Source organism: Numida meleagris, chromosome 12, assembly GCF_002078875.1.
Source record: "Numida meleagris isolate 19003 breed g44 Domestic line chromosome 12, NumMel1.0, whole genome shotgun sequence".
NCBI lineage: Eukaryota > Metazoa > Chordata > Aves > Galliformes > Numididae > Numida > Numida meleagris.
In genome coordinates this window covers 4,348,848-4,371,338 of record NC_034420.1, presented here as the reverse complement: position 1 = coordinate 4,371,338, position 22,491 = coordinate 4,348,848, and the positions used below count along the sequence as shown (strand labels likewise).

Here is a 22,491-nt window from a genome sequence, read left to right as displayed (position 1 = left end):
CCCGGGCTGTGCCTGCACCTGCTGCTCCACATAGGGCTCTGCTGGCAGCCCAGCTCAGGGCCCCCTCACTGCTTTGCTTGTGCCCTTCAGTGCTTTCTCCTGAGCTAGTAGGAATCATCTTTGTGTAGCAGGGTGTTGCACTGTGTACTCCAGAACACTCAATACATGTACATGCCCAAGAGACTGTGTGTGTCTAATAAATTGTTAACTTGGTATGCATATATCCCATCATTTTAGAAATCTACCTTGTCTTTGCTTCCATTTTCTTTGATCAGCCAATGTAAATTAATATAGTACAGATTCAAACTGAATCTGTAAATCTCTCTGCTGTTCATCTGAAGAGCAGGAATCTGCATCATTTGAGTTCCTGTCTAGAGCGTCGTCTGAAGTATTCATAACTGAGGCCCTGAAACTGTTACAAAGCTAGTAGCGTGCCATGTCTTTTTATGCAAAATGCACTTCAGTGTGACATATCTGGAGCAGTAGGAAAGGCTAAAATGTTTATTTTGCCCACTGGCCCAAGTGAACAAACAGGTATAGAAAGATCAGAGTTTTAAATGGAATTTAATTTAATGTATTCTTTATGTTATATCAGGTTTTGAAACAGGCTGAGGCTACGCTATATAAGGATGTCTGAATTCCTACCTGATCTGGAATATGTTTGAGTCTTTGGAAGGAATTCAAGTAACCATTTTAAGCAGAATTATTGGATTAGGAAAAAGAACTATTGTGTTTTTCTACTTCTAGCTGTAATGATACTCCATGTATATGGGCAAATATGTGAATGGAGGGGATTGCAGTTAAAGAGGAAATTTCTTTTATCTATCAGAGAAGCAAGAGTGAACAGGATGAAGATGAAGTATCCAATTTTGCATTTCTATGCCATCAAAATATTATGGTATTTAATGAGGACTTTTTCAGACACCCTCAGAGCTCTGACATTATAAACCAGCCTGCTAGGGCAGCATGCTGCTGTATTTGTGTGCGTGCTGTTTCACTCCATTCAGTCATTGCACCAACTTGCTGCCTTTCTCTTCCCTTTCCTGTTTTCCGTCTCTCTTCCAATTCTGAATGGCTTCCTATGCGATTACCTTCATGCTATGCCCCTTCTTTTCCAGTGACACACACACGGTCGCAGCACAGATTTGAAGTGCCACTCCTGACCACGGGTTGTTGCCCACTGTGAGATCTGAAACAGGACACAGGAGTGGTTCAGGGCTTCAGCTGCCATCCTCACCGCTGCATTCAGCGTGTGGTAAGGGCTGCCGTGAGTGAGACCTTTCCGTGACTCTTAAGCTCACTTCAGTGCAGCTTGGCACAGCAGCACAAAGCTGCCCAGTGGCTAATGGTGGTACTGTCTAAAGCTGTGGCTCCTGAGTGCAACTACATCCCAGCACCTTTTTTTGCCATACTCTGGGGAAGCGTAGCTCACACCAGCCATGGTTATACCCAGCATACACCCACCTTACTGTTCGCACAAGCCTTTCTTTGTCAGTTGCTCCTACATTTGACTCTGAGGCTGCTTTAGCAGCAGGTTCCCTCTGTTCGGGGGGTATTTTGCTGCCAAAACATACTTTTAATGAGAGGACCAGCTGTTCTCCCTCAGGACCAAGCTTCCACTTTCCCCTTTAGTTTGCTTCTTAATTGTCTTATCGCTGATGAATAATTTAATAATTTTTTTCTTGAGTGTTTCATAAATTTAGAGCTCAGTTAATATAAAGACACCGTACTGCAACACTTCCCCTCCCTTCATTGCACAGCTTGCCGTGTTTCCCTGAGCTGGCACCAGACAATATGCAAGTAAATTGAAGTAGTGTAACCATATCAAGATGTCTATCAGAATCCTGCACAGATGTGTACTTTGAGTTTTGTTACAGACTACTTCCTTCTGAAAATATGCATGGAACAGTCTTTAAGCTTTAATGATGATAGACTCTCAAGCCCTGCAGAGGATAGCTTTTGCTCTTACATTTTTGTCAAAATGTACTAATTAGACATTAGCTTACAAATATATTCCTCTCCAGTGGGTAGGATTTTTGTTACGTATCGTTTGGAAAACTTACGATCAACTATGGTTTTTGTGGTGTTCCTAGCTTTTTTTAACAGCTACCTGTAAGGTTCTGCAGAAGCATAATATATTAGTGGATCTGTGTACAATGTAAAAATTGCCGTTCTCTGATTCTGTAAGATCTCTTCCAACCCAGGACATTCTATGATTTTTTTTCTCCTTACTGGAATATATGAGTTAAACAATCCACATGAGAAAATAAGTATTTGAAATAATAGTTAAATTTAAACATGTTACTTTCCATTAGCACCCAGTGGAATTAGTTTTCTTCTGTTTTACTTTGTTATGACTGGAGAAATGAATGTGCCAGACAGGGAAGGCCTGCTTGGGTGGGGATGAGACCAAGTTGGAACCAGGGCTCTAGGGTTTGGTCACACGATTCAGTATCACTTCATCACTCTCTATGCTTCAGTTTATGTTCCTTCAAATTCTGCTCGTATCCTTACCTTATGAGGCTTTATGTAAGAAGCTCTTTAAAAGAAAAAGTCCGATGTCATAAAGAACACTATTATCATTATTTTTATGTTGTGGTTGTTAGTAGTGATAAGTTCAGCACGTGTAACATTCACTAAGAGCAGTTTTGAGAGTTAAGAACTGGGTTCCAGATTTTAAACTTTTAACCATGATTTTGGGTTTCTAAGATGTCTTTTAAACTCATGCTTTACTTTTCATTTCAACGCTTCTTCTGCCTTCCCACATTTGTGAATATATCATACAAAAGTACTGTTTTCAACTAAGATCTTTGCTACCTGGACATCCATCTGCCTTTGTGAATATGTCAGAGATAATCACAATATTTGAGAGTTATATTTTATTAGAGATCATGCTTATTCCTGATCTAGATGCCATATGCGTGTAGCAACATCAGCGATAACCTTCTCAAGACACAGTCTGATTTTTTTGTCAGAATAAATTTCCTTATCAGTGAAGTTGCCTGAGATGATAAATGAGTGTAAATGAAAACCTTTCACACATGCAAAGAGCAAGACAAGTAGTAAAAATGAATGAATCTTAATTAATCTTAATTTAAAGCAAATTTTTTAAGAATATGCTGCTATTGTCATAGGCAGTCACAGATATCTAATGGCAGTCCTTCTGCTAGATGAGATTATTTTTTTAAATTTGTTTTTATTTCTTTCTTTCTGGGTAAAGTGGAGATACCTAATAATTGTCTCACGACCAAAAACTGTTGATAGCTCTAATTTACTAATTAAATGTTAAATATATTTAGTATTATTATATGTTAAATAACAGGACGATAACTTTCACTTAAAATACTGGAGATATTTAGGAGAAAAAAGTATCTTATTTTGTAATTTCTTAAGTTTGGCTTTTGTGTATCTGAACATTCCTTTTAAAATGTACTTGATAAATGGTCATGCAGAAAAGCCTAAATGTTGAACACATCTCTGTAGATAGCTTCAAGGACTTAACATGACACACTTCTTTCTTGCGTATCAATTTAGAAGTAGGAAGACTGTGCTGTCATTCTGTGTCATAGTTTTGATATTAAACCAAAACAACCTCACTGGATTTTTCAAATACAGAATTGCAGCTTAATATCTGCTAAATTTTTAGTGTCTTGCCCAGCTGACAGCCCACATATGAAAGTAATACTGTAGCTTAAGCTGTTCTTTTAAGCATTTTTAAGGATGTTTACTAATCGCAGACTGGAACAGCCAGTAAATACCTCATTCACTTGAAAACAAAATGAATCAAAATATTAATCTTTCTTAGTGGGTAATATTTACTATTCTTGTGAATTTTCCGTATGTGAAATACAGATTAACAGATAGATTAGTAACAAAATGTAAGGAATGACATCTGAACAAGACTTGAGCTTGGCAGTGTGGTGCTTTGTGGAGCAGTTTTGAAGGGACCTCTTTGGCTGCCCAGCTTGTGGAGGGATGGGATGGCTTTCAGGGAAACCTCGGCGTTTCCCTGAAACAAGATTCCTTCCAGGGAAAATTGATGAGAATCTTTGATGCAACCGTTTTGCTTCTAATGGGGACATGAGAGCTGCAAGCAGTAACTGGTCCTTTAGGCTGCTTCAAACCACATGGGTGGTGGGGACTCCTGATCCAGGTGAACCAAATCCAGTCCAACAGCATCCAAACAGAATATACTGGAGAAGAGGTGTTCTAGGATCTTCTGCTCTCATCATAAGTCTTCTTACATTGTGCCAAATTATCTGCTGATCTACATACAACCTAAACATATAGACATCTGGAAGCCTCCTTCTAATGTGGGAGACTGTTATCAAGCTACTATAAGATCTCACAGGAAACAGCTGTTTAGTGTATTTTTCCTTCATTCCTGCTGACTTCTGACTTGCCCCAGTGCCTCAAAGCAGCAGACTTCCTTCACTTACTGCACAGTTTTCCTTATCTCCTTTTCTTCTCTGTCATGGTTTCCGAGGTTAATGTCCGTGTCAAAAAGTTTTGTCCTGGGTCTCTGTATTTTCTGAAACTCGTATCTCACATTATGGCTTTACCTGCCATGGAGCTCCTCTGTCCAAGGAATTTAAGCAATTCACACACACTTTTGAGCAGAGATTTCAAACATAGATTTTGATGAATTGTTATCCCGTGATAAAGCTGTTAGCCATTTTTTGCAAGCTTGAAGATTTTTATCTAGAGGTTTTGGCCAAACTAAAATCCTGGTATCTATCTAGTGTCTATGACTTTTATTGGATATTATTAGTCCTATGACTTTTATTGGATAAAGAATTACAGTCGTCTTCTTTTTGTAAATACATACATTCTGTTTGTAAATTCTTCATTATTGTGAATGCAGCACTGCTCCCAAGAACTGCTTTTCTTTTCACAGTACTCAGCTCCACTTTGAACTGTAATGGTCTCAGAAACTAGTATATGTTATCTATCTATCTATTTATTTATCTATCTATAGATATAGAATACTTCTGTATATATAGTACGTAATTCAATCAACATAGGTATTGTTATATCTTAAATAGAAAATTGAATCTGTTCTCTCATTACTCAATTAATAATTACTAATAATAATTTCTGTGGCTCTTTACTTGAGTCTGTTTGCATTTCTGTTCTTCTCAGACAAGTAAAACCATGGCCTTGATGCAAAGACAGACAGGTAAAAGATGTTATTCTGAGTTCCTAGGATGAAGAAGCTTTTAAAAACCATATGTCTATAGAGAATAGGTGGAACCCTGGTATGTGCTGTCCTCTTGACACTGGAGACTGGCAGCATTGCCAAAAGATGTTCCAGCTTCCAAGCACCCTGTTTGTCCTAGTAATGTGGCACCACGCTAGTGTTAGGTGTCCACCAGTATGATTAAGTGGTCTCTTCTGGTTTGAAATCCCATTTTTTCATGCTGAAGAGGTAGGGGTAGTGCTTTCATATGAACTGCTGGCTTAGTAAGTTGTCTTATTTGCTGATGAGCTGCTGATAAATTGCGTGAAGGTTTTCATACACTATCTCACTACACCCTTCATTGGTATTCATTAACCCATGTTTTCATCTTCTGAGTAACTGAGCCCGTTGTCTGTGGTAGCTAAACTCCCCGGTACTTTGAAAAGCCAGACAACTCCTATGGGACTTCTTTCTCCAATGGTTTATGACTTTCATTTTTGTCCTGCACCAACTAACAGAGCTAGAATCACGTTCCTGTGCTTGTAGAAGACATGCCAGCCGCACAAAGCTTGCAACTCCCTGCAGGAGGCGAGAGTTTGCTTCTTACTTGTAGTCATATGTATTTTACTTGCTTCTAAAAATTGAAACAACCTATTGAAGTCCAATTCAATTCAATATATGTTTTGTATATTCAGTGTTGTTTACTACAGCTTTTTGCACTGCTCTCCTGCTTTTTCCATACAGTGTACACAAGTTATTCTTCCCTGTTCTACAGCGCACTGAGGTGTTCAGAGAGCATGCAGCTCTGCCTTCCCCAGGGTGTGGGACTGAGCTGTCCCAGGGAGCTCCTCCAGGGACCTTGCACGTACTGGTCTCACTGTGTCTTCATGTTTTGATGGTTTGTATGCATTGCTGTTTAGTTCCACCATTTGATTACCAGATGGTTCAGTGTAAAGAAGAAATGGTATTTAATTACTATTTTTCTGCTTTGTTTGGTCTGACAGGGTAATACTGTAAATAATTCTGAAAAAACGCTCTCATCCTGAATACCAGCAGAAGAGCATCGTACCGATCTTTATCTTCTGTCTTATCTCCTCTCTGATGCAGTTACCTTTAGCAATTTATTTTGAGACACTTTCTCGAATATTTTTTTAATGATTTGAGGTGCAGTAATTAGTTTTCAGAAGGTTTTGGACACTACATAATATATTCTATGAAGTTTCTGAAACGATCAAAATAACGCACGGCATTAAAGCACCTGTGACTAGCATTTCTTTTACACCCATGGAAAACAGCTCTGTGTGCTAGCTAACTGGATTACATAAAATCCGAAGTATTGCTGTAATAGCTTCAGAGATGACTTTCTATTGCACCTGACTCCAGACTCACAGTGAATTGGAAATTACAGTATAATTATTCTTATGTCACTGTGAACATTTTCAGGCTCCCCCTTGGACCATCCAGGGAAACATCAGCTTTCAAGCTGCGCTCCTGTCACAAAAATGTCACCAGGCTTACGCTGCTGGCCAAAATACTGCTGCTCAGAAGTTTCCGTATGCTGTTCAGAAAACGTCTCTTCAGTTTCTCTTTGGTGTGATTCTCAGTGTATCAAATTGAGTGAGCTTTGGAGAGTGTTTGTGTAAGACTTTAGATAGGGTTCAGCTCTTTCCCATTCTGTGGAACCAAGCATAGAGAGCAAAATTTAGCATTCTGGATGGTGCATTTTATGGCAACAGTTCACTATTTTTAAGACTTAGAAATACATATGCATGCTTTTCTTTTCAGTTCTTACATCAGTGCCCTCTTCAGGCAAAAGTCATACATCCAGACTAAAGATAAATACACTCTTGGTATCTCTGAAATATGCTTTATGTCTATTCCATTATTGGAAAACTAAATGAGAAGTTTGGTCGGGAAAGATGTGAAATGCATGGATTTTTTTTTAATTGGAAAGATGACTGTCTAACCTCTCCGTGACTCGTTCTTCTGTTATGTGAAATTGGAAATGGTACACCTACCTCTGTATATGTATATGTAGGTAGAACTACCACAGGGCACCAAATCTACATAAAGCATTATTATTGAAGCAATGTGTTTTGCCATTGACTAGCCATTATTTTGTGCAGCTGGTGTACTTCATGCAGTGAGATAATGCATATTTAAGTGATGTATTTAAGCAAATATAATTTGTACATAGCATCTTAGATCGTACTATTCTGCAGAGCAGTGTTTTTTAATCTGATTGTAGATGACACTTACTTGAGAAAATTGGCTGTGTGCCTGCAGTCCCTGAGGACATACTCTGGGTTAGGGTCCTGCATCTTTGTCTTCTCCCTTGTGAGTGCACACAACCATCCCACCCACCTGGTGCAAAGGCCATGGTCTACTTTCCTTTGGCTCCCACAGTGCTGGGAGCAAGCTGTTATTTCTGCAGCTGGCTGTGTCTGGGTGCTCCTGATGTCTGCCCAGAGCTCCTTAGCACCACCAGTCGCGTGATGGAGTTGCAGCCGTGCTCTGTGTGTGCACCAGCAGCTCTGGTCTGGACAAGTTAATTCGGTTGCTGCCTCTTCTGCCTCTTGTGTGATGAACTTGTGCCCTTCAGGCTGGGAGCCGGAGCTGCAAAGTGCTTTCCTGGCTCAAACCACACCAGTATCTGATTGCCTTGTAAGCGGTAAGGTAATTTACCTTCAGCTCTCCTGCAAAGGATATGGATAAAAAAGCATATAGATAACAAGTGTTTCATCCTCAATCGTTCAAGGGAGGCCTCAGTCAGCATAGGCTATAGAAAGTATGACAAAGTCCTGGACCGATACTTTATCCATTGATCCACCTTTCCCCTTTTTTGTGATTATCTGGATATTGTGGTTAAGCAGTGGGGGTTTGGGGTCTTGTGTTGGGTTTTATTTGCTGCAGAAACTTTTAGGTTTTGATTCTAATATTGTGCAGAGGGGATGGCTGCAGTGCACTGGCAGAAACTGATAAGTGACTCACAGCTTCTAGCACACATTTTCTGAATTTTCAGTTTGGAACGTACAGCCTGGGATGATAGTCAGTCGTTCAACCTATTCTTGTCTCAAACACTGTAAAAGCGTGAAGAAAAGAAGGAACACCTGGCAAATGGTGTGGTTTTACAGCAAGAGATAGAGTTAATGACATCTATGGTTATAAGCAAGATAACTTGCTTCACTCCAGCATACATTGAAAACATTCTGAGAACACTGAGATTCCATTTAAACTTTGGCCTTCCACAGAATAGTTCAGAGAAGTAAAGGAAACAAAAGAGCATAACTTAAACCAGAGGCCACAAGGCTGATGAGAAGCCCTGGTCCCAGCCCAGCCAGCTCAAAGCAGGGCTGTAACCTGGGTGTCAGCTGCTGAGCCTTGCATGCTGCCTTCTGCTCCCTGGCTCCTCCAGTGCTTTTCTTCCTGACTCTGAATAAAGTGATCTGCCTTTGGAGAAGAATTCAGTTTGGAAGGTGGCCCTGTGCTTGTGTGACAAACCTATTACTCATTCTGGGAGCAGATGATGTGGTTTCCTTGAGAAAAAAAGTGTGGTGGAGTTATGTGAATAAAGAACTAGGGTTGCTGTAGACTGGGTTTCTAATGCTCGCTAAGAAGGATTTTTTGTGGTTTCGTTTTATTCCTTTTATCTTTTGGTGCATCAGCTTCATTCACTGTTTCTGTACAATGTTTGTATTGTCTAGATGTGTAAGTGCATCATTCATTTCAGAAAAATAATGTATGTTTTTTCTTTTAGTTCTTCTGTGAGATGATTGAGGAGGTGTTTGTCTCTGGCATTTAATCATGGTACAGAGGATAGTGCAGCTTAGCTAAGGTTGAATCTCCATTACTTTTTTTAGGCGGTATATGCGAAGGATGCAGGACAGATACTGCTCTGCTCCAACCGGGGATGCTCCGATTCTGCTTTGAAATGGATCTCTGCAGTGGGAGCTCCACTTCTTCTCAGATCTTTGTGTTGGGTGGATTTAGTGCAGGTGTTATGTGAGCGTAACAAAGAGTTGGAAGAACTTGGAAATTAATTTGACAATGTTGACCAAGTCCAAAGTGTCACTTAGTGCACCAGGCAATGTCTAAAGTGCAAAAAGAGCTGAGAAGCAGCATTTAGAGGTGTGTCCTTGGGAGCACTCAGCCCTCGCTGTGGTGCCTGTAACCCTGTGACATCCAAGGGCTCTTCCTGCTCCTTGACATTCCCTGGCCCAGCAGAGTAGGACAGTGCTGTGAGGAGGCAGCAGTGCCTGAGGTCCCGCTGCCCTGCGGTGCCGTGTGCCCCGTGGCCATGTTCTGGGGTTCAGCCCTGGGCTGCAGCTTCTGTGCTCTCTCGCGTACACAAAAGAAGGGAATGGCCTTATCACACAGCTATGTTCAGGGGTTTTCTGCTTCTTTTTTTCTTTTTAAGGAGACATGTGCTATTTTGCATCTTACTTTAGGGGAATGTTACCTCCGTGCTAGCTTGTTTTGTTTCACTGTTTTCCTGAATAAAAGAATGAACAGAACAAAGCATTTTTTTTTCTACACTTTTAGCTTCTTGCTTCTGATTAAACCCAAATAAGTCAATTGAATAACTTGTGTTTGCTTCAGAAATATTTAGGTCAGACTTTGTATTCTCAGATTACCTAATTAGAACATAATTTATCCTCACTCAGCTTCCAATTTGCGCATTTCTGCTTTTTATTTATTTAAAAAACTTTTTGAAGAAGCACCATATTAAAATTTTAACTCTCTTCTATATATGTACGTAACCCATGTGTTCACTTCTATATATGATGTGTGTGCATGCTTCTTAGTATTTATTTATAAGCTTCTATATGTTTTAATATTTATCTATATAATTTTGACATTGGTACTTGATTTTTATTTTTTATTAAATGCTACCTTCATTCTGTGCCAGCTGTTTTGAGGTTTTGCAGCTGCAGTATGTGTTCAGCTACTTCTACATAGCTTGTTTTGTGCAGTGCGCTTTATATACTGTGTGCAAACTAACTCTTGCAGCAGATCAATTTGTGGTAGATTGAATTCAGTTCTTTCTTCTTTAGCCTTACAGTAATTGCACATTAATAAGAATGCAGAGTTGTCTCACTTGTGAGAGCAGCCTCTATGATTTTGTGGTCGCAAGATTCAGAGTCAATATAGCTGTCACTACCCTGTCTCTGGGAACAAAACTTTTTTGTTTATGGTTCTTTCCTATTTATCCTCTGAAAGGAGAAACTGAATGAGCAGTTGCAGAGAAAATAGGGAGTGCACAAATCTTCTGAAGTAATTTTTTACACAAGGGCACACGTCTGTATTTTATCGCTCATAAAGATTCATTTATTGAAATCCAAATCGCTACGTTTTGTTTAAAGCCAGAACACAGACATGAGGAGAGTAATTCCACTTAAGCTTCTATGCATGTGGATATTGTCCAAGCACATTTTCTTCTTGCTGTGTTTCTCTCCACATGCTCTTTGGAAATGGCACAGGACCTAGTGTAGATTAGACATCTGATGTTTTAGGAGGTCCACACGGGGATTTTAGGTTTTAGCTTTGCTGGGCTAAAACAGTCTCTTCCAAGCTTATGTCAGAGATGGCCAAGGGAAGGATAGTAAGGTGGCAAGCCCATGTGACAGCTCCAAAATTTAGAATGTGTTCATGAAAGGCTTCTTTGTGTTTCAAACAGGGTAAGCATTCAGGCATAAGGACTTTCAAAAAAGGAAAAGAAAATTCCATGCAGATTGAAAGCAGCAGCTGCAGCATCCAGAATTTATCATTCCCTTCTGAAGATGTCTTCTCACAGGACAACTTCCATTTGCATAAGTCTTAGTTGGACCTGTGTTGTTTCTTCTTTGTCTATGCTGAAGAAAGCAAAGAGCCGTCTCCACCAAGCCCCGTCCCGTGGCAGTTCCCCAGCTGCACCGCTGCCCTCAGCAGGCCCTTGCATTCCCCAGGCCAGGCTGGGCAGGCAGCCCTGCCACCGTGATGTGCATCTGCCTGCGCTGACACAGCGCGGCTGTGGCTTCTCTTGGGCCTCTTCCCAGGTTACCAGGGGGCGTGATCATGACTTCAGAAATCAGGGGCCTCAAATTTTGCATCTATTTCAGTTCCTGGCTACGTGGTGTGATTCTGACATGGGATTAATCCCCTTTGAACAACAAAAAATTATTTTTGTTTTTTAAATATTGGCTTTAATGATCCAATAGTTAATTGAACATTTCAACAGTTTTTCTGTGCTTCACAGTTTCGTATGAAAATAGATCAGTCTAGCTGCAAATGTTTTCCTCCTGTGATGCTTTCTTTTATTGATTGATTAATTAGTTAAAATGGTCTTCAGTTTCTAAAAGAAACATGCACCATTATGGTTATAGTTTAGTTAATATTACTTGTTCTGGTTATTGTTCACTAGAAAACTACAACTTGAGATAATGACTAAATCATGCAGTTCATAATCCACTTAGTGCTTGTTATTTTAAATTTTGATTTTTATTAGAATTAAATTATTGCAACATATGGAATTATAAACTTACCATTTTGTGTTTGTTTAGTAAAGTGACTATGCTAGAACGATGCCTCTTTATTCTATTATCTATGCGTGTGCTTTTTCATTTAATCCACTTGCCTTATTGATTAGCAGAATTTATTTTCATTATCCATGCAAACATGTCAGTACTCAATGAATAAGAAAGGTGTATATCCTTCCTTATCTCCCCCAAAATTTTCTGTCATCTTTCAGTGAAAGAGGCTGAAAGACCAGGATAATTTTCAGATCTTGATGTGCGTTTGTGGCACTGCAAAATAGAAAAACACAGGCCAAATCCCGATCACACGTAAGGACATGAAAGATACCATCATTGCACTGTTGCTGTCTTTTCATATTTGGAGCTTAATCTTCTTTCACTGGCACAAATACCGTTCCTTTGAACCTAATGGGCGAATGGTGAGTGAAAGCAGATTGAGATCTCTGATTAAATTTTATAGAAGCAGAAAGACCGTATTTTCAAACGCTATTCTTAATGCATTAAGGTTCATATCCTTAAGCTCCCTGATAGAAACAGGGAGGAAAATGTCCCTCTGGGTGGGTGTACAGAATGGGCGAGCTTACCCACTGCCCTGCTTCCTTCCCTTTCTCTGGACAGAGGCCACAAAGACTTATTTTTAAACCTCAATTTAGTCTTTGTGGACATCCTAACTATGCAGCCTTTAGGTGCTGTTTTATATCTGATCTCTAGCAATCTGTGGTCTGATTCTACAGTGTTTCAGTAGCTACAAGCCCAAAAGGTACACAGGCATAGTTTCCAGTCTGTGGGGTTAGCTTTTTTGTTTTTTTTTCCAGCCAACAGTCTCTTGAAAATGCTGAGAAGAAAAATACCATCAGCATGGCTGTGATTTCTTTTTCTCTTTCCATTTCAGGCCCTTCAAACCATCACAGCCAGTCGACACTGAGGCCACCTCTCCCCCCTCCTCACAACCACTCGCTGTCCCACCATCACTCGTCTGCCAACTCCCTCAACAGGAACTCGCTCACCAACCGCCGCAACCAGATCCACGCGCCCGCTCCCGCTCCCAACGACCTGGCGACCACGCCAGAGTCCGTGCAGCTGCAGGACAGCTGGGTGCTCAACAGCAACGTGCCACTGGAAACCAGGTGGGTCGCAGAGCCTGGCACCGCTCTGCGGTGCCCTTCAGCTGATGAGGGGTTTTAGTTTGCCTTGGGTCAGTGGTGGTTTCGGTTGACGCACAGTGAGAGTTCCTGACATCAGAACATGTGCAGTACGCATCGTCCGATTTGCTTTGCACTGGGAGGCTGACGGGTGGACATCTCTGTCCTATTTTGAAGTATGTATTATTCGTTTGGATAGTTCTTGCGTATTCAGCTAATGGTACTGTTGTGGCATATCTTGCTCACAGGCTCAGGGGGAACTACTTGTAAGTCACATTGACTGTGTTGTTGGAAAATTATGCGCTTTGCCCTTCCTGAAATCACAAACAGAGGCTCATTTATAATTATGCAATTATGCATTTTGGGAGACTTGAGAAACAATCCCAGATTCAAGACTGGCAGTACTATAATTTTCATTTATATTTCATCCAGCATGCAAGCTCATTTTAATCTCTTCTGTACATGTTAACAGCTTGATGCCCATGAGGCAAACAGTTGCATATAAATTTAAAGGTACAGCACTTGGGTCAGTCAAATAACTAAGTGCCTGACAGGCTGTGGTTCTCAGTACTGAGGTTTGTGGTCATTTGTGGGGTGGGATGTCTGCTTTGAATAGCAGAATTTAAAACAAGCCATTGTGGGGACTTCTGCAGGAGCATGTGTTTGTGTCCTCGTTCACAGACATGAGGCCAAGCCCTGCTGCTGTTGTCAAAGCGGGCTGAGTGTTCACACAACATGTGCTGGAACTGAAATTTGTACATCTGAGTCTGCCCCTTTTGCTGATATGGTAGAATTTTACTGAATTCTAGAAAATTCAGTTTTAAAAAAAATGTGAAAAACAAGATAATAGTAGAAGAGTGATCTTGCTGCCCTAGATGTGTATAAAAACACAGAAAGCAGGTAGGGCAGCTGGACTCCTTGTAAAACTGGCTCATGCAGTGGTTTCAGCTGTTCAGTTGCCATAGCTCTTGGATGTTATGTTTCAGTTGCAGGCTTCTGAGAATTTGAGGCTACTCTACCAGCCTACATGCAGAGTAGCCAACACAGTGTAATTACACTTCTGTACAGGCATTCTTTAGTACAACGGCACCTGCAATTTGTCATTTCTGATGTCTTCGGATTGTCCCAAACATTTACAGGGAAAGAATTCCTTGTGATATTTGAAAAATGGTTCTTTGTCAAAATGCTGGCAGCCCCAAGCAATAACACTGGGCCTCTCTGACTTTTTTACATTCTGATTTTGTGCCTATTTCCTGCCAGTGGGGACTGTCAATTCCAATACTAACTTTGGACCTTACGCTTTTCTGCTTGATATCACAAACTCTCAGGGAATACACATGTATTCATGTTGCTGACCAAAGTAATGCTGTTATTTTTGGAGGCTGCAGGATACCTGACTACCAGAGAGCTGCAGTTTTCTGTAGACGCATTTGTCAGAGGCAAACATTGAGATGCCAGGGAGCGTCCTGACAGGACTGCTGCTTTCTAAAGGCTCTTCCAGGAGTGCTTCAGGATTGATTTTTTCCTTTCTGACATTGCACACCTGACAGGACTTTATGACAAGTTTCATCACAAGAATATTAACTCCAAAGATGAGGACTTTTTTTCTTGTTTGCAGTGAATTTTGCTGAAATTGATGCCTGCAGAATCACTGGAGACTTTCCAAATTAGCCTGTACACTTTAAAGCTGGTATTTCCTCTAAATTCATGGCAGTAGCCACAAAAACAAATGACACCTTTTTGCCATCCTGTCAGTTCCGCCTTTATTTTTTGGCTTTACCTTGATGTGAGCACTGATCCCACTCACATTGCCTCTTCCCAGAGCACTTGAGACACAGAGAACTTGAATGTTTTATCCTGTTGGCAGTTGTTCACCTCAGAAGAGGAGCACCCCAGAGTCAAAGCCACCGCTGACAGCAGCTGCTGTATCAGGCCCATCTTTCACAACTTTCAGTTTTCACCTTTTGGTTACCTTCAGCAGATTCTGTTCTCGGCTGAAAACAGTATGCAAGTGGTCACATTTCTGATTATGAAACAGAAAGCATTACCTGAGCTGTCTGAAGGGAATGCTTTATGTCAGCACTACAAAACTCAGATCACAATTTAGATTCCAGGCACCTCTTTATCTATCAGTGCCGAGTGCTGAAATCATTGACTACTGCAACGTGTGTCTGCATATTGTTATTTTTTTCTCTGCTAATAATGTTTTTCTCTTCCCTTCTTTCCTTTGCAATATTATGCTGCCTGAGCTAAATCCACAGACCACTTGGAGACAGCACATTTTCCAAATGCCTTTTTTCTCCATCTCTTGTTTCAGTATTAATTTTGGAAGGGTTAACCAGATTTGTATTAATTTAGCGTGACAGGTTTTTTTTGTGTGTTTTTTTTTAATGAGGCTCTTAATTCAATGCAAATATAAGCATTAAATATGTTGATGAAATTCTCTATTTTTAATTACTTCTCAGATTAAAAGGTAAGTAGATTTAAAGTCAATTTGAGTCTCCCCGCTCTCCTTTCTTATTTACTACAGCATACATGTGATAGGTTAGACCAGATATAAGTACACAAGCTAGGTGAGAAACGACGTTGCTGTTAGTGGGAGCAGCCAAAGCCGGACAGTCCTGAGACAGTGCCAGGCATGGCAAGCAGTGAGCTGAGGCCTGGGGGCAGGAATGGAGCTGTACTGGGCCAGAGAGGAGGGCAGGTGCTCTCAGCGTGGCTGATGTATCGGGCCACTTGAGAAAAGTGATGTTCATCATCAGTATGTATCATGAGCAATTAGTTCCTATAACTGTCAGTAATGGTTGGTCCTTGTGACTCTCCTGGCCTGGTGGTGAGGGCGTGGTGCCTGGGAGCTGGTGGGCTGCTGGCTGCAGGCCTGGCTGGCAGTCGTGGCGGAGGTGCTGAGGATAGGCCTGAGAGCGCGTTGCAGAGGAAGCCATCTTTAATCTCTCTTCGCTTGTGTTTTTATGTTCCTCATCTCCACCTAAGAAGGGAGCAATTTTATCTGCTTTTGGTATTGTTTAGCTTATTTTGGAGACCAACTTTTGCCTTGATTTGAAGTGAAATTTTGAGCTTATTCTATATGATTTCTCTGGTTCCATCAAATGGCTCTCTGGCTTTTTCTGCAGGATTGTTATGGTTTCACTGGCAACCATCTGTCTGTCATTGTTTCCTTGTGGAGTTTACTGCTTGCCCATATTTGCATGTACTTTCTTCAGGCAACTTTGACACACGTCTCCACTTAACCTTTGTGGCACTTTATTTTTAACTTAATTATGCTTACCTCGATCGCAGTAGCTTGTTTCTTTTAGGGAAGCTAAAATATTGCAAAAGTGCTTATACAGAGTTCCTAGTTACACTGTTTTGGGGTGGTTAAATCTAGTTCAAGGCAGACAAATATGGATTTTATCTTACCTGGTCTGCTGCTGCTTTATGGCTGCAAAAGGCCTCTGCTTTGGCTATGTAATCGTTCTGTTTTCTTTGATATTAAGGTCCACAATGGAAGGGTTGAAATATATTTAACTAAGGATTCAGGAATGCATCACTGTAGCATATCATGATGCTATTTTTATGGTTCATTTCTGCAGTACTTAACTGCTTTACCTTTAGGCCCAGAGCTGCTGTGTAATGCTCTTTAACTTTTATTGTCCTCTTGCAGTCTGTTTCAAACCATCTCCTCCTCCTCCTCCTTTCCAAAGTGCTGGTTTCTACATTTTGCAGTTAAGAGGTGTTTCTTTATCGCTTCTTTAATCATTGCTTTCAGTGAGGATGAATGATGAAAATACTACCTTTGAACATCCCAGTGTGGGTCTCATTACTTCCAGACAGCCAGAGAGGCAGCACTCTGCTTTATAGGTTGAAATGCTTTGAGGGCTTCTGTATCACAGAGCACAGGGGGAAAAGCACGGCTCTGCAGGAAGGTTTGCATCACTCTGTGCTCTGTAAGGTTCATCTCTGGTTCGGGAACCTTGCACAGGGCCATCTGCAGATGCCAGTCAAAATGAAATGACTCATAAATGAGGATAACAGAAGAGCTTTCATGATGGGATGTTTGTCAAAGATTGCCTAACGTGCTAATGCCTGCTCCTGTGCTTCATATTGATGTTAATTAATTTAGTTGGTACGGTTATAATTAATACTTAATCCAAGAGAAAAAAGATTAAATGAAATAGAAGTTAGTCTTATATTTAACCTCATAATTAGTTTCATACTTAAAATATTTTCAATCAAAATCTTTTGGCTGTAAATATAATTTTATGTATATGTTTATATTTTCTTTGAGCTTGCTCGTAAGATTTGTTATTAGGCTTCAGTAAAGAGTGTAACATACCAACATTTCTTCTGTATTTCCGGAGAAAGGGTGGAGGTCACTTCTCTGGTGATTGTGAAATCCATGTTTCCTTAGATCTTGTGGGCTATAGTGCAAAAGTAGCAGTCAAAATCCGGAGTCTTTTGAGCAAAGTTCTATTTAAAAATTGAAAAAATTGTAAAAATTGGCCTTAAATAATTCATGATGTTGTTTCAAATATTTGTCTGCTCCTGGGGCTCAAGCTACATTTGTTTCTTTGCAAGTCTAATTCCATTGTAGTGTCCCTGTGGGTGAGCCTGAGGGATAGAGAGCACAGGGAGATCAGAGGATGGGGTGGTACCATGAGCTGTATCCCACTTTGCACCAATGCAAAGTCACAGAGTGCTAGAGCAGTTTGCACTGAACACTTTGCTGAGTGTTTTTGTAGCTGCAACCTTCCAGGCAGTGAAGCAGTGAGTGCAGTATGTGATGGGTGGGCTAAAGCAGCCATACACGTGGGCTAAAGCAGCCATTGCAAAAGTCTGAGAACAGAGTAGGAGAAGAGTGGGATTTAGTGCTGAGGTATTGCTTATTTATTTATTTGAGAAAGAAATTAAATATCTGAAATGTTGCTAATACTTAAGCCAGATACTGTGCCATGATGGTGTCAAGATAAGCTACGGAGCTTCTGACCTGAATGTATAAATTTGAAGTTTCTGAATGTGTAGAAACTGCAAGTTGCAGCCGCTCCTCACAATTGTCTGCCTATTTTGAATAATGTCTCAATATTTTGATATCTTTATACATGATGCAAAAATGTTCTGGAACAGAACAGTGTAACAAAATCTTTTCCTTTTGTTAATGCATATTTCTAGAATATATTGGGCACAGCAAGCAACTACTTGGAGCAGTGAAATATCTCCTCAGTCTAATTTTGTTCTGTCCTATATGGCCTTCTCTTACCAACTGTAAGACTACAGGTACATATGCCACAGAATTTTGGTCCTTCTGAGTTAAAGGCTGGGGCAAGAACTGACACCTCTGTTTGCCTGCTCCTGCTTGAGGAGGTTGCAGGGAGCTTGTGTACTTTCCACATAAATGGGATCTGCATAAATAGATTCTGGATGTGTCTGAAAACCAAAAGCATTTTGAAGAGGCAGTAAAGCATAATCAAAAGCATCCATAGGGACTTCATGTACATTTGGGCCATGTGCTTGGGGGAATTCCAAAAGTCTGGTAGAAAGGTCATTTTTACCAGGTTGCTGTAGTGATGTTTTCATAACAACTATAAACTGTGATAAGAGATGAAAAAAGGCGGAGGGGAAACCCTACAAAAGCAGGATATGTACTGATAGTTCTGAAAATCTGTGTCATGTACTCCTATGCACATACCTATAAGTGCAAAGAAATCTTTATAGATCACAGATAATTGCATATTGTCATGATCTAGTTGGTCTGCAGTTTGAGTTCTGTAGAGTGTACAGGCAGCATGAATGGCTGCATAGGAAGAGACAAGTATGGTGTCAGTAGGGTGTTAGTTTTTGTTAAATTTCGGTTTTTGGTGTTGGTTTGGGTTTTTTGGTGTTTTTTTTTTTATCCTGAATGACATGATTAAGGTTTCTATTTTATACCTTTGCATGTAGACTGATAAAAAAAAACATTTTAGAGACTTGAATTTCTTATTGTAAGATTCTATTTATTTATAGACCTGAATAACTTATGAATTCAGCCCTGTTGCTAGTGCTTTTCCTTTATTTCTAGTTAAGTGAGTAATGGAATTACGAGATAGTGAAGAGCTTACATATGTGCCTTTTAAAATAGAAGTGTTTTGAAAATTAGTTCATTTATTGATGCAGAAAGCTAAAAATTAGCAGACCTATTGAAATGCACAATGCTGTTGTCATTATTGTCATTAGCAGAATAACAGATGTAGGCATTATTGGATTTTGTCACTTTGACTGCTCTGTGTAACATATTTCTCAGAACTTTATAGATGAAATGAAATTCTTTTTTACTTGAGAATTTAGAGGTGCTATAGTTTGAGCTGATAAAGGCTGCTTGAATCTTTCCAGATATGCTTTGTAGATTGTACTTCCATTTAATCTAAGTACATATGTGGAGTGACTCATTTTCTGTGTTTATACGTGTAGCTATTTCTATTACTTTTCCCCAGGTGTTAGCTAGCAGTTTCATTGCGGCAGACCTGGAGAATAAACAACAGTGCAGATTTTAATAGCTTCATTATGCAATAAGGTGTCAGCTTCACTTAAGTGAAGGTTCGTCTGGTAAGTAACTAGGAAAAACTGTTACCACCTTGTTTCTGGGTCAGTTTGTCAAACAGACTTCAGCTGGGCTTCAGGGGACTTTGCAGAAAGGATATGTGTGCATTGAAAGGGTAATGCAATTATTTATTGGCTAACTTGGGCAAAAGGCTACAAGGATTTAAGCCGGCAGGCTAAGTGCTAGTGTGCCCACCAGCTGTTGTGGGGTACCCAGGGCTGGTTTTGGACAGACACCGGTCAGGAGGGCAGGGGTGGCCCCTGCAGCTCTTTGTTGTTGTTGAGCTCTGTGTGTCACCAGCTCCACCACACCAATATTTCAGCCCAGACATCCTTGCTGGCCTTGCTGTTCTTCCCCTGTCAGATCTGAGGCCTTTCCACCTTGGTGTTCTCCCTGTTGTATTCTTGAGCTCCTGATGATCCTCACTGCAGCAATCCTTCCTCTCTCCATAGTTTACACTGCCTCTTTCTAAAGGCTCTCACAGCTCTTTGTCACATCTCAGTGGCTTTCTGAGCAGCCTGAGCTGAGGTGATGCTGGCTCATGTCATGCCTTGCATCCTGACACCAGCAGTCAGAGCCCCCAGAGCTGGCAGCTCATGGCTGGGGTGTAAGATAGAAGGGGTTATAAAAGCTCACCCAACAATATCTTAATTAACATCTCCCAGGTCAGGTGCAGGTTGTCCTGTGAAAACGTATCCGGTACAGAGCTAAGGCTGTTGCTGGTGTACAATACAGATGTTTTCTTTTTTTTTTTTTTTTTTTTTAATCTACTGTTTTGGATTGTTGCTTTGGGAACATTGCCTGTTTGTTTTTGTTTAATAACATGACAGATCAGAGTGCCCAAAGGCTGGTGCCTGCCTTTTTGTACAACATATCACCTTCCTGCCAGGCAGCTTTCAATTACTGTGCTTTTGTGTGTCCAACTGTGCCTTTGTTGAGAGAGTCGAGACAGCAGTCGCAAACTGGTCTGGCACTTAAGGCAACACACGACACCCTGCTTAACGCTCTGTATGTTTTAGAAGACATTGCCTTGGGATGTAGTGAACCCTGCCTTCAAGGAATCTTGACCCCTTCCAGGGCTGGGAAGTTGGTGTCAGAACTTGGCTGGAGGCTTGGCAGCTGCTGCCTTGTTCGGAGTTGTGCAGCAGAGAATAGAAGCGATAGAAGTGTTACCTTGCTGTTGATGTCCGTTCGGAATTGTTGTGTTCATGCCCGATGGAGTGTCCTTAGTTCCTGCACCATGCAGTTAGCCGCAAACTCATTTTCTGCAGCAAGCTAGAAACAGCAGAAATATTGTGTCCTTTTGCAGACTGCAGCTGTGCCTGTCTGCAAAGTGCACTTGAGTGTGAGGGGTGCACATTGGCATGCCTCTGTGAAATGGCCACTTCATTGACCTACGTGCGTGTTTTAAATAGTTCTCCACTGAAAATAATCTAGAATCATAGAATATCCCCAGTTGGAAAGGACCCACAAAGATCATTGAGTCCATCTCAGGATGACCTAAAACCCAAACCTTATGTCTGAGAGCATTGTCCAGATGCTCTCTGAACTCTGGCAGCTTGGGGCCGTGCCCACCACCCTCTGAGGCAGAGCACTCTCATCCGCACCTGCCCCTCCCCTGACACAGCCCCATGCTGTTCCCTGGGCCCTGTCGCTGTCCGCAGAGAGCAGAGCTCAGTGCCCTCTGTTCCTCTCATGAGAAGCTGCATGCCGCCATGAGGGCTCCCCTCAGTCTTCTCAGGTACCCCGCTAAGTTTGGACTTAACTTTCACGTTGGTTCAGCTGCTTTGGATGTAAGATAGCGTATCTGAAAATACTTCTTTCTTAGGAAGTAGGAGCATATATATCTGAAATGTATTATTTTAAAGAGAATTACCATGAGAAGTGGTGGCCACAGGATTTTGAGCACTGGTAAATTTGGAGTTAGTAGTCAGGATGAGATTAACCAACCAATCTTTCCTCCTTCAGCGCTGCTTTTTTCTCTACTTAATGCACTTTCGTTATAATGGGTGTGTTGTGCTTATCAATCCTAATTGAGGGTTTTCTGTAACTAACCTCGAAATATACTACACCCTGCTGCATGCAGTGAGGCGAGGAGAGCAGTCACCTCCCCCTCAGAGAGCCCTCAGCTGTGTCAGCCTGGCTGCTAATCCATAAGAACCCCAGAGCAAGAACGTGCTATTAAACCTCCTTCAGGGAAGGACTGAGGCCCTTAAGCAAGCAACCAAATCTTGCACCAGCCTAACACTCAGAGTTCATTCTTAGCATAAAAAGCATTAGGACAGTTCATAGTTTTCTTTGTTCTTGGTTTCTTTTTGTCTAAAAGTGAGAAAACTGACGTGAAACTTTGTTGAGTTTGACAGCCGCTTTCATTGGCACAAATGACATGGCTACTCTTTTGCACACGAGTTTGGAAGACTAGATTTTTTTTCCAGTAAAAGTGAGCATGTAATGCTCCACGTTGCATTGTTTCTTCTGCAACAAATAAATGTCACAAGATGATCACATAATATAGATAAATGTGATTTTATCGCAGCTTAAAGGTCATTTATTTGTAAGTCCTTGAACCAATAAATTGAGCTGTAAACTAATCTCTTGGTGTATATCTTTTCTATTTATTAATTCCTATTAAAACGTTAGTATGAAAAAAGACACTTTAAGCGTTACAGCTCTCTGTATTTCTTCTTTCATACAGAATGAGCTTAGGATAGTATGAGGAGTGAAAGAAGCAATTTCTGTTAAGGTACCTTGTTCTTCCTTTCTATTACAGTTTTTCATCACAAAAAATGATAGATTTTTTTTTTTTTTTTCTCAGCTGGTTCTTGCAGCGCGCTGCCGTGACAGTCTGGCCATAAAGAAGGGGGGAAGAAAAAGATTTTTCTCTCAAAAGAATATGGAAGTTAATACAGGCTCTGTCAGACCACTATTCCCTGAACTCCAGAGGTCCTTTTGACCTGTGGGAAAATAAATGCTATAGAGAGCTCTGAATTAATGAAGAAAGCAAACTATAGCTTTTTCCATTTACCAGTAATCCACAGAACTGTGGGCGAATGTCCCCTTGCATGCTCCTCTCCCACAGATGTCACC

At 40.9% G+C, this 22,491-nt stretch overlaps 1 protein-coding gene across 15 annotated transcripts in view; it reads left to right on the top strand.

The window, feature by feature from the left end:
• The window catches only part of TENM2 (teneurin transmembrane protein 2), a 616,658-nt gene that overhangs the window by 436,215 nt on the left and 157,952 nt on the right, over window positions 1-22,491 (top strand). For all 15 annotated transcript variants that reach the window (XM_021410395.1, XM_021410388.1, XM_021410399.1 and 12 more), the window contains one exon: window positions 12,584-12,818. In XM_021410395.1, the coding sequence (XP_021266070.1) occupies window positions 12,584-12,818 (235 nt within the window). The remainder of the gene's footprint in view (window positions 1-12,583; window positions 12,819-22,491) is intronic.